Genomic DNA, 15380 nt, shown 5'->3' with positions numbered 1-15380 from the left:
TTGACCTTATTTATGTTAATTATCTGGTCTAGTAACAAGACATTTTACGTCAACCGGCGGAAAGTGCTCTCCTACGCACCTGGTTACTTCCAGCTGTGCTCAGAAGCCGGGAGGGGAGAGGTAGGAGGGGACGTTGAAAAATAGATAAGATGTGTATGCAGTTGCGAAAATAAATCAAAACCTCCCGCGTCCACTTTTTCTCAACATTGCAAAGTACCAATATAAAATTTGAAATAGAAATCATATCCTATACTATTTTTTAATTTCTTCGAAAAAAATGTTGGGGGCGTTTGTTGAATGAATGCTGACGATCGGAATTTTTATTTATGTATTTACCTTTATAAGAAAAGTCCAACTAGTAAATTATCCAATAACCCCCCCCCCCTCCCCTGATTGCGTTGATCTGCCAATTGTGTGCACTTATCAAAAGGTAACAACTCTTACGTCTCCATTGTCGCTGTTCATCTAACCCATATTTTCCTTGTATTATTAAGCAATGTAAATAGTTCAGGACACGGGTCGGACAAAAAACAAAACAGACTTGAATATGAACTTTATAACACATTTTTTTAAAAAGTCGCGTTATGTTCTGACTAACTTCTAACTACGCAACAACTAACAGTTTTTTAATTTATTTATAATATTTATTTATTTTATCAGAATAACGGACAAAGGCCAAGATTATACAGATATCGGAGGTAAAGTTTTAATGAGGGGCGCGGGTGACGTCGGGAAAAGTAACCAATCATATCACGAAAATCTAATTCTTCTTGCAGCAATAATGCATGTGTTTATTTATCATTCACTGTGGAGTAGAGGATTACATAAAACCGACAGTGATATTGGCGTGGGGGGGGGGGGGCGACCCCGCAACCTCCTTGACGTGAGACGAATACACCGAAATATTTAATAGATACAGTAAAAATGGCTGAACAGGTTCTCAGTGAATATATGAGGGAAACCTTCCCTTCATGTTAGCTTACATGCTGAATTGGAACTGAATTTGGCCAAAAAAAGTACAAATTTGAATAAATAAACTGTCCAAGGTGTAGAAAACCGCTCTCTTTTGCTCTTTGCATGCTATGCTGATAACTTTTAATTTATAATTGAGGTCAGAGGTCAACTCGACTTTCCAGTGAGGTTGAAAATAAGGAGTTGTCGTTTACACGTAGTTCACTGGACGTTTATTAAAGAGGCGGCATTACGCTGGAAGTACTCACTATTCTTTCCAAAAAAAATGTTCTGTGTTAGCATACATGTACAGTACTAAACATTGTATTGAATGTTTAAGTTTTGTTGCATAGGATACCGGAAGCCAGGTATAGAGAATTGTGGTAGTATTTTCGCCACAGTCATCAATTATATGACACAGCATAACGATTTACTTTGAAAGCGATGCTAAATTTGTCGAGTTACAAACATCGAGCTACAAATTAGGTGCATATTTTAAAACCCACTATTAAATACAGTTACTACTAAATAGTTTATGTTTCCCGTAACTCGAAGATTGGTTAACTGCTAACTAAACATCTAAGTATAATATTGGCTTGGTTTTGCAAAAGTGGGCGTGGTTTCTAAAATATGGGCGTAGTTATTATCGTAACTCTTTGCGCTCGTAACTCGATGTTACTAACTTCGTACTTAACGAAACAATTTTATCTAGTTTCCTTTGTTTGGTCTAAATAGTAGTGATGCAAAATTGTATCCCGAAGATGATAAAGACATAAAGTACACGCCTTATGATTCACTCTGGAAAAATTGCCTGGGTCAAGTCCCGAGACACGGTAAAGGTGCGTATTCAAGCCAAAACGGGAAATGTGCATTTTCGTGTTTAAAACTAATCCTTTTATTCAGGACTAGACCTTGATGTTTCAACAACCACGTACCATTATATTCAGTGTCACCTGTATTGGTGTGGCGGTCACGTTTGTGTTTTACAAGTATAATACACATCAGTTGGTTAAGATCACACATCTTTCATGAAAATGAAAGGAACGAACTTCAAATAATAATACATAGACAAGTTTTCACATCCACGTCACGGTGATAAGTAGTAGTATCAATCCACATTTCGTCAGATATCGTAGTTGATATACATGGATGTTATGGATAATTCTGCGTGGCAATCTTTCTGTCTTCAAAATTTACTGCTCTGTGTAAAGAGACAATATACTTTAGTCTAGGTCGTGTTTATTGATTTAATACAAGTAAAAAATGACCCTTTTAGATAAATATACTAGTTTATTCACTTTCTAGTAAATATATGTCAGTTTTATTAATCTGCTTAATACAAACATTACATTAATCCCAGATGAGATAATATAAAATTTAGGTACATGAATATTAAAAATAGATGAATAATATTTTACATTCATACCGATACGTTTTGTTTTTTTGTGAATAAAGTTGCCGACAAAAATATGTCATCGTGTAGTACAGGATTGTTTGATATACGCGAAATCGAAACAACTCTTTTAAGATCATTTCATTCGTGTGCATTCAAGAAGTTGTCGCCGTTGCACACGTTGCTTTAATATAGCGTACACTTCACTATTATAAAAAACTATTCGTATGTCTCCAGAGTCTGTTACAATGTAACACACTGTATGAACATTACACATTACACATACTATGTTGTGTTTACATAACATCCTGTATACATGACGATGTTACACATAATAAAACGTTGAATATATGACAGTGTGAAACATTAAGTTTGTAAAACTGACACATGATATTGTTACAATTAAAAATGTATATAAATGATGTTAATATACATACTTAGTGTATACCTCACATATTGCTACACATAAAATTATGTTTCTGACGTAGTTACACATAAAATACTATGTAAAAATTATTACGCATGCGAAATATTAGGCAACATATGGGATTGTTACACACAAGGTTCTGTTTATATGTATGTCTATTACAGTATGGAATTCTGTGTACATATTATGAACTATTGCGTACATCATGATAAACCAATGTGATTACACCATGAAAAATTATGAAACACTGGTGTACATTACTGTAATTTTGTGTACTATGGATGGTTACACGTCATTTAGCGCTGTCAATCGCGATTGCTTTTCTGTTATACCTCTCTGTTGTAAGCGTTAATAACATAAACTTCGCCACGTCATCGCGTGAAATACCACCCTTCCCTCCACGAACAAACAGTCTTTCTTCTTCAAGAATGTCTTTTCCTGGAAATGAAACACAGATGTTATGCAATTGCTATTAATGGCTCCCTGGCGCAATCGCGTGAGATGAACTAGTCGTTGTCATTCAAGATTGATAGGCATTTACACATTATTGAACAAAAGTGTGCATACCGTACACACACTTCACCATGTGTAAATGTTTGACGTAAACAATCTGTTTAAATATAGTATTCGTATAATAGAGGCAATAGGGTAATTAGAGCACCACATCCGTAAACAATGTTTTAACATGCAGTTGTATACGTCGCATGGAACCCATATATCGAACAATAAGCTCCGTAACGCCTATTCTCTTTCGCAGAGACTCATTTATTACTAAGCTATGTAGTCGTCATGGAACGCCCCACTAGTTGCGACTCTCTGTAGCTCGTTAGGTCATAAGCTCGAAAAATCTGCAAGTGAGAGTGCATAACGCCATGTACCATACCTTGAGATGAGGTTTTCAACAACTCTGGAGGTCTGACAATGGTGTAGTCAATATCGTTGCACTCTGAACTCAATAAAAACTCTTCCATTACTCTCATGTCTGCCAACGTCTTACCGATAATAAACGGTTTATAGATCCATTCCCAAGCCCACGGACCGGGATCATTTCGATCATCTGAAAAAAAAACAAAAAAACAAGAGATTTGCGAAAATTATAAAAATAATTATCTGCAATGCGAGGCAATAGACTGCGAGTATTCTCGATTGTAGAACAGATAAACGAATCAATAAATGCTCACAAGCATTGGCTATGCTATTTGCAGTGTATGTTTTTGCAACAGGCGAAAACATTCATTTGTGGTCGTATTCGGACATCATGGGGGATCTGATGTTATAGGCCATTTTTCTCCTAAATTCAACCTCCCACTACTCTTCTTCGTCCCCCCTTCTCCAAGGTACAGCTAGTTACTGTTACATACATGTTGTGCACCACGACGTTATGCAGACAAAACGTGACACGCCAGCTTTTCTCATAGCTGACACGATTGCTTTACCAGAATCTGAATATATCGTGGTTTTCCGTGTGTGCGCAACACCGAGACATGACAGAACGGCATCTGCTCCCGCGAATAGGGACGTCAGGGATTCTTCGGAGAATATATCGCCCTCAACGACCTGCCGAGAAAAAAACAGTGTTGGATGAGTATTTATTTCCTTGATGCGTCGAATAGACTGATGTCCGTTCAGTGTAACACGTGGAAGGGGCGGCGATATGAAGAATTATCATAATATGGCAATTCCAAATTTTAGTGTGTTACCGGATAGTTCGAGCCGTGATTGAACACAACTCTGCTAATCAAAAAGCACGCCCACTCGTGCAACCTAATCTAATTTTCCCACAATGCACTAAAATTTGAAATTGCGATATAGTCTATGGTGCATATCATTCACAGTAGAACTCCGGGACAGAGGGTGTTGTGATGCCGTAGCCCGAAACAACTGTCAGATGTTAGTTACTAATACACTGGCTTTCGATGATCCCGAAGCTGCTGAAAATGTCATCACAGCCGAATTCACAAAAATGCTCGACAATGTTGTTTGCTAACAATTTCTGACCCAACACATACAACATACAACACATACTACTTCATACACCAAATGCTACAAACAAAATATATCGAATAATATAGCTTTAACAACAAACTGATACTTTCTCGACAGCTAATCTTAAATTTGCAGTGGTGAATTATGGCCAGTAACAACCATGACTCATCTGTGCGAGAAATCACGAACTGCAACGCGGTCGCTGATTGGCTTCTCGGGCTGCTAACCACTTGGCCGGCGTATAAAGTGTGAAATAACGCTAACCGGTGTTTAGCTCTAATCGTGGCGATATGCATTCTAAACAAATCTCTTGACCAAATTAAGAGTCGCAATTCATATACATGTTTGGAAAAAACACAAATTGGCGTGCTATTCACCGGTGTATATATCCCGGCAGCGTTGTGTGAAGGTCAGTGACCTGCTAACTAAGTCGGCTACGGTAATTGTGCCAGTGTTATATTCAGATCAATGATTTGCATACTGCACGCATACGTGTGTACAACATTCACTCTCCTATTATCAAATACAGTTACATTTTTGAATACCTCGTCACCAAATTCACGGCAGGTATGACATGCGCCTGAGTTTTTTCTTCAGTATTTGCTATTTTACGAAAAATCTCACTTAAATGTTGTATCGAGATTCAGTCGGGTAAAATTATTTAAATATAGTCACAAAATATTCAAAGTATGTTTTAATCATATCTTATATCTGAGATAAAATTAGGAATGGTTGGAGGATGTGACCGTGAACTTTTTCCGAATTAAAACAAATACACCCCGCTTACTGTGCACCAATATTACACAGTTCATGCCAGAATACTACGGAGTCACTATATCGTGTTAATTTATATCGACTATGGTATTTTATCACATCAATGTAAATATTAAATATCGTAAACATTAACACTATGTATGCAGTGTGAGGACTGACAGGACTATCGTCGATATATACATAAATTTTACAACCTTTGACGACCAACTTGACTAACATGGTTGACGCTTGTAATGTACATACGAAACATAAATCGTAAAAATTACCACTCTGGGGACGGCAATTTAGAAACTACGCATGAATAGCCTTGCAAATGCCATTCAATAGACCGACCCGACCTGACATGACGTGGGCGTAGTCGTGAAAGCATGCTGGCTATCACCGTGGCGTGAACGCCCGACATACCTGCAAACGTGCATGCTCTGTTGTTAACTTAGAAGAATTTCGGACAATGGCCACGACGTCATGTCCATGTTCAAGTGCTTGGTGGAGAAGTGGAACACCAGTTCGCCCAGTCGCCCCTAACAGAGCTATCTTCATAACGAATGATACGGGTCTAGATTTCAATCTTTCATTTAGTAGGTCAATGCGCGATATACTCGGATCGAGTTCCTGTTTTGTTTGCAAGTCTTTAAAATAGTACGCATGCTCAGATTGTCTTGTTGAAAAGTACAAGTCGTGGTATAACGACATAGAGGGACTGTGGTATAACTATGTACAAGAGCGGAGCACGGAATATCTGCCAATGACAACAGTGCCCTCTGCGGGTCGACAAATCTCTATGTCGATCGAGCCTTGGATATTTTTTTATTATACCAAATTAAACAAGTATTTTGCACGCACTCAAACAGAACAGAACACTGTACTGGGCCCACTAAATAAAGCGCAATATAACAACACTTTTCTGGTTAAATGAACACTTTAATGAAACCAACATAAATTTATAATACACATTCAAGAAGGTATAAAATTACTTGATAAATTAAACAGAGGAACTAAACGCTCCTTTATAGGACGCCAAAAAATGCTGCAATGCCGTCAGAATTTCAATCATATAGTACACAGTGGAACTACGGTCGATCCGACCGATCTACCGGTATATGATTATCTCCCGGTTACAAGTATCCATATAGAGCATAACTCGGTCCAAGTGATGATGCAATATAACTACCGGTAGTTGAGCGAAAAATGTTACAGTTGTTTAAATTTTCATGAATTAGAGGTGATCCTCGTAGAAAAAGTCGATAAACCTCAACGGTAAAGTAGCTATTTTTACATATGGACATTTTTGCTCACAACTAATTTTCTAATACGACCTCGTGCCTTTACAAAAATACTGACAAATACTATTGCATTTACAGCTGTAAACGCACTCTAACTCCTGTGATTACCTATACACAAATGGGTTCGCCGCCTGCGCATGCGTCAGATGACCATAGCGTGTCATTGTTTATAAACAAGCGTATACCCATGAGCCTTTGCGTTTTTAGTGTGTGTTGTAATCGTCGCTTGGGACTCAATTCCCGCGCGTGCGCAGGTGACGACCCTCCCCCTTTAATAACGTTATGGAGTTGAATTAATTTTTGAGGTTATAATAGTTATTTTGATTGACCCGACAGTGCTACAATTACGTTTTCAATAAGCATATGTGTATATAGTTCATAAATAAATTTATATTGAAATCGGGTGCGAATTCGATCAGTTAATAATTTTTCAGCTCAGAACACTCTACTATTGAACGCCAGCTGTTCGGAATACGTTCTTTTATTTAGCACAGTCTATCGCCATTCCCTTTCGGTTGTATTTGTCCGGTATTAATGTAGATAACATATATTTAGCAACGTCTACGCGTGGCATTCGCCATTGACCACCACGGACATACTGGTGCTCGTCTTCTAGAATTTCTTTTCCTGTAAAATAAATAACTGCATTAGAAAAAACGAATTCAAAGTACACAGGCACATCCAGATTATCTAAAAATTAATCAGATGACTGTGGCGTATGTTTACAAAACCTTTATTTCATAACAACACAACATGAAGCAAGTACTATTGCGAATGCGCGAAATACAGTAATCCGGGTTTTTGTTCCATCGTGAATATTCATATTAGGGAACATAGATGCTTAACATTACTATGACGACGTATATTCGATTTGGTCTTCAAGTTGCCAGGTGTTCCATATTTTCGAGTTACCAGTTTTCGAACGAATAACGATATAAACAGAGCGAATAATGCCGGTGGGCCATCTTGTATGTATATTACTCGTTCGTCATTGGTCAATATATCGCACCTATGAACTGGTGGAGACACGTATTGTGGCCGAAACATCATCGGATATGTATATGGAAAGACTACTTATAGTAAAACAATGCAGTGGTTTGCCATTGTATGTTGGTCTCAGCCAAGCATAACACAGTAAAACAGGCATTTTAAATACGGCCGCGTACATCACTGTCATACCTTTGGAGGCGACATCTTTCAATTGCGGGGGTCTGACAATTGTGTAGTTGATATCACTGCATTCATCACTTGTCAAATATGTCTCCATCACCTTCATATCAGCGAGAGGATTTCTCAAGATAAATGGTCTTATGATCCATTCGAACAACCATGGTCCCGGGTCTGCTCTGTTGTCTAAATGTATAAGAAATAAGACAGTAATCACGTTATTGTGTGATATACTAGTAGTTGATATACCCTTAGACTGCATACTAACCACACCAACATACAACATAGTAACCACACTTTCAGACTGCATAGTATTTACATCCACAAACTGCGTAGTAACCACGCCATCAAACTGCATAGTAACGACATCCGCAGACTGCATAGTAACCACACTCTCATACTGCATAATAACCACAATCTCAGACTGCATAGTAACCATACTCTCATACTGCATAGTAAACGAATCCGCAGACTACATAGTAACCACACTCTCATACTGCATAGTAACCACTCTCTCATACTGCATAGTAACCGGACCCGCAGACTGCATAGTAACCACACTCTCATGCTGCATAGTAACCACACCCTCAGACTGCATAGTAACCACACTCTCATACTGCATAGTAAGCGCACCCACAGACTGCATAGTAACCACACTCTCAGACTGCATAGTAACCACAATCTCAGACTGCATAGTAACCACACTCTCAGACTGCATAGTAACCACAATCTCAGACTGCATAGTAACCACATCCTCAGACTGCATAGTAACAGCACCCTCAGACTGCATAGTAACCACACTCTCATACTGCATAGTAACCACACTCTCATACTGCATAGTAACCGCACCCACAGACTGCATAGTAACCACACTCTCAGACTGCGTAGTAACCACAATCTCAGACTGCATAGTAACCACACCCTCAGACTGCATAGTAACCACACTCTCATACTGCATAGTAACTGCACCCACAGACTGCATAGTAACCACACTCTCAGACTGCATAGTAACCACAATCTCAGACTGCATAGTAACCACACTCTCAGACTGCATAGTAACCACAATCTCAGACTGCATAGTAACCACATCATCAGACTGCATAGTAACAGCACCCTCAGACTGCATAGTAACCACACTCTCATACTGCATAGTAACCACACTCTCATACTGCATAGTAACAGTACCTCAGACTGCATAGTAACCACACTCTCATACTGCATAGTAACCACACTCTCATACTGCATAATAACCGCACCCACAGACTGCATAGCAACCACACTCTTAGACTGCATAGTAACACAATCTCAGACTGCATAGTAACCACACCCTCATACTGCATAGTAACAGTACCCTCAGACTGCATAGTAACCACACCCTCATACTGCATAGTAACAGTACCCTCAGACTGCATAGTAACCACACCTTCAGACTGCATAGTAAGAGTACCCTCCGACTGCATAGTAACCACACCCTCAGACTGCATAGTAACAGTACCCTCAGACTGCATAGTAACCACACCTTCAGACTGCATAGTAACAGTACCCTCAGACTGCATAGTAACCACACCTTCAGACTGCATAGTAACCACACCTTCAGACTGCATAGTAACCACACTCTCATACTGCATAGTAACCACACCTTCAGACTGCACAGAATCTCCACCATCAGGCCGCACACACATTTAGGGTGATGCCATAACTGTATATTTGCAATTCGGCATTGTCACACTCTTAATGCACCCATGGTACATTAGTAATTCACTCATAAAACACACCTATGATATACTTGTAATGCACATGGTATGAAAGCAATGTACCTGTACCATACCCATGACATATCAGTGATACGCCCCAATACTCCCCATGCCACACCCGTAAAACACCCATCATTGCATTACTTACACACAGTGCACCACGATGTTATGCAGACAAAGCGAGTTACACTGGCTTTCCTCATTGCTGACACAATGGACTTTATTGACTCTGAATACAGGGTGGTTTTCCAAAGACCGGGAGAGCCGAGGCAAGATATCACTGCGTCTACTCCACTGAAATGCTCCGCTAGAGACTCACTGGAATAAATGTCACTCTCCACGACCTATAACAGTTAGAATGTCGCATAAATAAACATAAAACGCGCAAGAAAGGAAACATTCTCACTTATTGTTAGGTAAAATATTTCAATACATTTTAAACTCAAGCGGAATACTACTTTCATCTTAAGGCGAGAGTTTTTCATATCTCCAGTCTTGGTATATCGGAGCTATATATAAACAGTACTAATTTGTTTTTCACCTCAACAACAACAACAACAACAACAACAACAACAACAACAACAACAACAACAACAACACGCATATGCGCACTATCTACTAATACATATTCATACGACCAGGTTGTAGTTCAGTTACAATAAAACATCATGTTGAGTCTTTTTTTCAAATGAATAAATTCGAGTAAGTCTTAACCTAAGCCATGTTTATTTACTATATGCATTTTATTCTAGTAACAAATATTGTCTCTACTGTCAAAGAAAAATAACCTTGATTAACACTTTTGATTTTTCTATCTTATACGAGTCAACTTACTACCAGCCTATACGAGAAAGATGATTTTAATTTTACTGTCATCAATTTTCCACCTCTTTACGGCAATATCCCACTCTCTCCTACCTATAGAGTATATATTTCCCAACTCATTCCCCATGCTCCAGCCTGTAGAACATATACAGCCTTTTTCAAAATACACTATCTTCTTTCTTGTGAAGTACCAAGCGAATTAAAAAGTTGGAGCTGTTTTTAGCTCCATAGCAGAACTTATCTTAGCAATGCTGACAATACAACGCATTGACTGTGTCTTCTATGATCACATGACTTTGAATCATATACTTCTGTCAATCACTTGCAATACCATATTTTATGCTACTCCCGGGAAAATCCGATACACGACCACGTGATGGCAGGATTAATTGAGCTAGAGCTCATGTCAATGTAGTCAGTATCATCAGTACTACAATTCATATCTTTATTAAATACTAAACTCATAGTAGCTGCCAACATGCTTTTTGTACGTAATAAACTTCGTTAATAAGAATCCTTTTCGGATTGGTTACCGAGTGGAAGATGCGCTGTGGAATGAAACTCACAATTTGACTCTATGCGCGATCGTCAGTTCGAATCATGTATGCAGTATATGTTAACTTTCTTCCAAAATAGTAGTTTCCATTACGTGTATTTGGTTTTATATCTCCTTTCTTAATAATATGGGTATTACCGTCATCTGTATCCAGTAACCTTTCTCATGTGGATCAATATTGGTTATTGTGACTAAATCAGTGGTGAAGGTGTCGGTTGTGATACTAATGTGAACTCTAATAGTGACTACGTATACACTCCTGCTCCCAGATGGAACAAACCAACTGCGCATGCCCAGCGTTACTTTAGATCTTGCTGCATTGCTAGTAAACCTAGATTTAGTTTTATATTTCATGTTGTACTCGATCACAATTTAAATTAGACTTCAGGAGAAATGGGCTCGAACGGTATCTAATACAAAAATTACCTATAAATGAGGATCACAGTACTTTCTGTCACATGGTACACGTCCCCCATCTACAATCGATGGCAGATCACAATAGTTAAATTTGTCACTGTCAATATTAATGCGTAAAAGATTAAAGTTTAATAGTATTTTTCAATTAGTAATGTAATTCTACTTTGTTTGTTGACAGATGAAGTGTATAATCTCGACCTTGGGAAATATTGTGGCAAAGCATATTAAACATTCACCTATCAATGTGTTTCTCTGACATCTTGATTCATAGTGGACCTTTATACTATAGGCTGAAGATTAAGCGAGGTTGAGGTACTTGCACTGTTTTTTAAAAAAGTGACAGTGACTGTCTAATTGCTCTCACTACTGTACTGTTCAAAGTCCGCGAACATATACTGTTAAATAGTCAGAAATGTTAGGAATATTTTCATGCAGCTGATAATCTTTTTTTTTTAATATAGCAAAGATCTTCAAATCAGAGATGTCTTTGTCCAATAGTTCATTTGGTTTGGTTTCGATTAAAAAGTAAGTAACATTCCACAGTTTCATTCTTCTTTGCATTGCAGTGTTGAACAAAGTGTTTCGATTAAATTCTCTAGCTTATGATCTTTTTTTTTTTTTTTTTTTTTGTCAAATTTCATTTGTTTTGTATATCTCTTCCATCTTTTCTAATGGAATTGCATTTCTTGCCTCCTTACCTTGAGTTAACACTGTCTCAATATATTTTGTTAAATCTCCTCACCATCTTTCCCTTGCTTCTGCTAACTTCTGAGCATTCAAACCAGGTTGATTCAGTGCTCTAGTGTCTTCCATGATGTGATTTTGCTGTACAAAGTCCTTCGAAATTGTGAGATGCATTTTTTTTAATACTTTTCTCTTTCTGGGGGACATTGCATTGTTGAAACCCCGTAATTTCTATTTCTCGTTTAAAGATTGCTGTTTTTATCAATTGCAATGCATGTGATCAGACCCTGATGACGGGAAGTTGCTTCTGTACTTCTGTTCACTGGTTAGATGCGTTATGTGCGTAATCGATTTCTCATTCGCAGATGATCGCCGTTTCATAGGTCGGTTCTTTTATCCAAAGGGAACCTTTTCTTCATTAAATCATGCACACACTTCTGACACCATGTTTCAATATGTTCAATATTTTGATTATGTAACAACACCACGTCCTAGTCTTTATAACATCTACTGGCTTATTTTATAATATTCGCTCATGCGCACTAGCTACTCATACATATTCACGCAATCAAGTCATGGTTCAGTTGCAATAAAACATACTGTTAAGTGTAATAATATTGTAATTATCGGTCAGGCGGGGGAGTCGTCGCCTGCGCGTGCGTCAGATGGCCATAGCGTGTCATTGTTTACAAACAAGTGTCTACCCATGAGCCTTTCCGTTTCTAGCAAGTGTTGTTATCGTCGCGTGGGACTCAATTCCCAAGCGTGCGCAGGTAACAACCCTCCCGCTTTAAATATATGATAAGAGTTCATTAGGGCACCCTAAATTGAACCCTAACACTCCAACCCCTAATGTATATGCCCCTCCAAATAACTATAGTCCCCGACGAGGAATATATACAATTGAAATGGGGGGGCATTGGAGGGGCAACGTTAAGATTCTAGTTCAGGGTGAGGGGCCATAAGAAACTATTTACTGTTGAAGGTATGCAAAACTGTTGACATCTCATTAATATGACCGCTTATATCTACGTAATACCGGCGCTCGAAATACAAAACGAAGATCCACACAATATATTTGTCGGAAAAGGAGAACAAAAGTCGCAAACGTTATCAGTATCTTTGTTCTAGTAAATCCCGCATCAAAATGCAATACAAAATACATTTAATACCCACAAACAACTATCCAGCCTGAGACGATCCAATAAATAAATTTTGTACCATCTTCACGATTTTTCACTTCATTGAAAAATATAATTTCTAGTACAAAAGTAGCATACCGTCAATGTAGATGTGAATACTATTAATACATGGTTATTTCGTGCTGATGCCGTTTTATCTATGTAATATGTACACGGTGGTAGAGACTAATGCATGCTATGATTAACGCGCTGAGGGCTATGGAATACAACATTTTGTTTAATATTGTCTTAGTTCCAATTTAGCGCCGAATGGGATCGTTCAAAGGCTGTTCGCCATTATACATTACGTGCACGCTAGCTCAACTCACCTGTAAACACTCATGTTCAATCGTCACCTTTGACCTATCACGTACGATAGCCACTACGTGATGCCCTTTCTCTAGAGCCTGGCGTACAAGGGGTACACCAGTTCTGCCCGTTGCTCCTAACACAGCGACCTTCATGGTTGAAATGAATCGCAGTCGCAGTGGCCAATCACCTGCTGATCTTCTGGCCCTCTTTCATGACGTCAATATTCAGGTCAGCAAACGGTTATTGATTCATTGTATTCATGAACCACACTGTCCTTTATTTAAATAAGGCATATACGCAGTGCGCATGAGCAGGGATGCGTTTTACGGGTTATGGTTATGGTGTGGTTTTAAACAGTACGTGAATTAATCTCGCAAAGCATACATGGCCATCTTATGTTCAACAATTTAAATACAGTTGCGATATACACCAATGCTTTCAGACACGGGGAATTTGGTCAACTCACGGCAAAGAACCAATAGAAGGGTATTTCTCCATTCGATGATATCACACATGGAACACATTAAGATGAAGTGGTGGGGCGATGGTCGAGTAAGCAGATCTTGGTTTGCAAATCACGGAATTTCAATAACTGATACTGGTGTGTTCCTATTCTGTATATGTATATGTACTATAACAAGTCTCATTTCGTTGTAGTAAAAATGTGGTATTTACATAACGTTTTTCATCACCTCCCTGGAATGATTCAACGTTCTCCAAGACCTCGGGTGAAACCAATATCTGTATGTATGTGTAGACGCCGATATAGATTCTCAATAACGATTTACACAACATTACATGAATAAAAACCGCAACGATATAATAGGTGTCTGATAACTGCAGGTCACATTTCGTTTAACCTCGGTTGCAAGTAGAACGTTTCACGTTTCGGATGCTTTATCACATATGTACATGTTTTGTTACTTTAAAGTTTATGTCTCGGTATCACATTTGTTAAATCCGCAACAACTTGAAACTATTGACACATTTGGGCATACCACTCGATATTGCACAATTCACCTACGCCTACGTATTACATTTGCGGTACACCTATAACGCACCCATAGTTATGCATCAAGGCGAGTTAAACTTGTTTTCCTCATCGCTGACGCAATAGACATTATTGACTCGGAATATAGGGTAGTTTTCCAAAGAGGGCCGAGGCAAAATAAAATTGCGTCAACTGCATTGAAATACGCTGCCAACGACTCGCTGGAGTACATGTATCACTCTACGAGCTATAACAGCAGTACCAGTATACCTCACAGGAACCAATCATCGGATAGTTCAAGTTGAAATCTCTGCATACTGGCCTGCCACTCAGTATGGCGATGCCGCTTGCACCTCTTGTGTCATTCACCCAATCGTATGACGCCATCATTACTGTATATAGGTAACTATCAAAAAGCCTGAGAGCCCCTTCTTGAACACACGAAGTTAAATGATCCGTTTGTGGTCACGACACCCCACTATCATAGAAGTTTTGATTGCACGAAGAACAAATTACCACTCTGGAAAACAAAATTGAACACAAACACAATAGCTGTACTGACATTTTATTCGCATTATGTCTTGTTAAGTAAGAATAATTAAATAATAAAATTGAAAACTGAAATGTGAAAATGAATATAGCATGACACAGTTTGTCTAGTTGACATTGGAAACTTCAC

General features: G+C 38.5%; 2 protein-coding genes across 2 annotated transcripts; both read right to left on the bottom strand.

Moving 5' to 3' along the window:
• Positions 1-1956: 1956 nt before the first annotated feature.
• On the bottom strand, positions 1957-6158 carry LOC100374763 (flavin reductase (NADPH)-like). Its single transcript, XM_002732557.4, has 5 exons — positions 5937-6158; positions 4133-4328; positions 3655-3828; positions 3104-3209; positions 1957-2152 (listed from the first exon to the last, which is right to left on the bottom strand). The coding sequence occupies exons 1-5, from the start codon at positions 6069-6071 to the stop codon at positions 2104-2106; spliced, it is 660 nt and encodes a 219-aa protein (XP_002732603.2). The 5' UTR covers positions 6072-6158; the 3' UTR covers positions 1957-2103.
• A 273-nt stretch (positions 6159-6431) lies between these two features.
• Positions 6432-13941, bottom strand: LOC144347775 (flavin reductase (NADPH)-like). Its single transcript, XM_085505518.1, has 4 exons — positions 13728-13941; positions 9884-10079; positions 7994-8167; positions 6432-7441 (listed from the first exon to the last, which is right to left on the bottom strand). The coding sequence occupies exons 1-4, from the start codon at positions 13860-13862 to the stop codon at positions 7296-7298; spliced, it is 651 nt and encodes a 216-aa protein (XP_085361644.1). The 5' UTR covers positions 13863-13941; the 3' UTR covers positions 6432-7295.
• Between the last annotated feature and the right edge of the window lie 1439 nt (positions 13942-15380).

This window comes from Saccoglossus kowalevskii, chromosome 11, assembly GCF_978046115.1.
Source record: "Saccoglossus kowalevskii chromosome 11, keSacKowa6.1, whole genome shotgun sequence".
NCBI classification, from domain to species: domain Eukaryota; kingdom Metazoa; phylum Hemichordata; class Enteropneusta; family Harrimaniidae; genus Saccoglossus; species Saccoglossus kowalevskii.
Note: the sequence above shows the minus strand (reverse complement) of the source record. Positions and strands in the feature narration are given on the sequence as shown.